This window comes from Elephantulus edwardii, unplaced genomic scaffold, assembly GCF_000299155.1.
Source record: "Elephantulus edwardii isolate Elephantulus edwardi_28Jun2011 unplaced genomic scaffold, EleEdw1.0 scaffold00453, whole genome shotgun sequence".
Lineage (NCBI taxonomy): Eukaryota > Metazoa > Chordata > Mammalia > Macroscelidea > Macroscelididae > Elephantulus > Elephantulus edwardii.
In genome coordinates, this window is record NW_006400203.1 from 854,296 (window position 1) to 855,969 (window position 1,674).

General features: G+C 41.2%; 1 protein-coding gene across 2 annotated transcripts in view; it reads right to left on the reverse strand.

The window, feature by feature from the left end:
• AMMECR1L (AMMECR1-like) overlaps positions 1 to 1,674 on the reverse strand; it is a 43,520-nt gene that overhangs the window by 10,113 nt on the left and 31,733 nt on the right. For both annotated transcript variants that reach the window (XM_006902801.1, XM_006902802.1), the window contains exon 6: positions 1,252 to 1,342. In XM_006902801.1, coding sequence (XP_006902863.1) covers positions 1,252 to 1,342 — 91 coding nt within the window. The remainder of the gene's footprint in view (positions 1 to 1,251; positions 1,343 to 1,674) is intronic.

A 1,674-nucleotide genomic window follows, 5' to 3' on the forward strand; every position in this document is an offset into this window, starting at 1 on the left:
GCACCATTTTACACTCCCACCAACAGTGAATAAGGGTTCCAGTTTCTCCACAGCCTCGCCAGCATTTGTTGCTTGCTGTTCTGTTAAATTTTGCTTTTCTTACTGGGGTGAGATGATATCTCATAGTTGTTTTAATTTGCATCTCTCTTAGAGCTAGAGATTTTGAGCATTTCTTCATATGCTTGTTGGCCATCTGAATGTCATCTTTGGTGAAGTGTCTGTTCATATCCTGTGCCCATCTTTCTATTGGATTATTCACCTTTATCTTGTTGTGGTTATTTGTAACTTTTTGAGAAAGCACCATACAGCCTTTCATAGTGTTTGCACCATTTTACACTCCTACCAATAGTGAATAAGGGTTCCAGTTTCTCCGCAAACTAGCTCTAAGAGAGATGCAAATAAAAACCGAGATACCATCTCACCCCAGGAAGAACAGCAAAATTTAACAGAATAGAAAATTAAAAAACATGTTGCAATGGGAAAGTCTGCTGTTGGGGACCTCTCCAGGGTACTGAAGAGCAATGGTGTCACTCTGGAGACTAAGGTGCACCTGATACAGACCATGGTCTTTGCGATCACTTGCTATGCATCAGAGAGCTGGACAATGACTAGGTAGGACAGAAGGAGAACTGATGCCTTTGAGCTGTGGTGATGGAGAAGAGTACTGAATGTACCATGGACTGCTAAGAAAACGAACAGGTTCAGCATAGAGAGGGTTAAACCAGGCTGCTCCTTGGAGGCAAGGATTCTGAGGCTTCCTCTGACATACTTTGGACATGTTGCAAGGAGAGGGATGTCATGCTTAGGTGTGTGGAGGGACAGTGCAGGAGGGGAAGACCCTCTATAAGGTGGACTGATTCAGTGACGGGTAATTGGGGTGGGTGTGTCGGAGAAAGTGACACTGGCACAGAACAGAGCAGGGTTTAGGACTGTTGTACACAGGATCACTATGAGTCGCAAGCAACTCTAAGGCACATAACAACAACAACCTATGCCAGTAGGATCTGATTAGATTGTACACAAGAAAAAAAAGAAAACTGTCCAGAGAAAGTGTCTGAAAGGAGTAAGTATTCATGGTTTTTTTCTCAATTCCTAGATAATTATAGGGAGTTCTCTCTCATGGGTCCAAGGAGGAAGAAAGGCACTTATTCTTCTTTGCAGTTAAGACTCTAAAACAACAGTTTACTTTTTGCTCTTAACTGGCATAACTGAATGGTATTATTTATATAAAATTTTACTTGCTCAACTCACCTTGTTCCTTTGCAACTTCAGGTAAATATGTGGCTGTACGTTTGATGCCTTTTTCATTGATGAATTCAATTCGAATCCCATGGACCCCTACCTACAAAAAAACCATAACCAAGTAAATGGCTTTTACTTCTAAAAGGACTTCAGTCTTCTACATGTAAAATGAACTGTTCACTGCAACAATGTGACTCAGAATACAAACAAGAATCTTCCATTTTTCACGGCTTTCTCAAATGCAGAGGCCAAAGGCATTTCATTCAACTTTTGGGCTGGCATGGATTTATGAGTAGCCCTCTTTTTTAAGAGTATAATGTCAAAATGGATGTCAGAAGAAACTGAAGATTGCACTGGAGCGTAGAGAAGCCAAAGCACAAGGAAGAATTCAAGATACTAAAGAGCTGAACAGAAGATTCCAAAAGGCAGCTC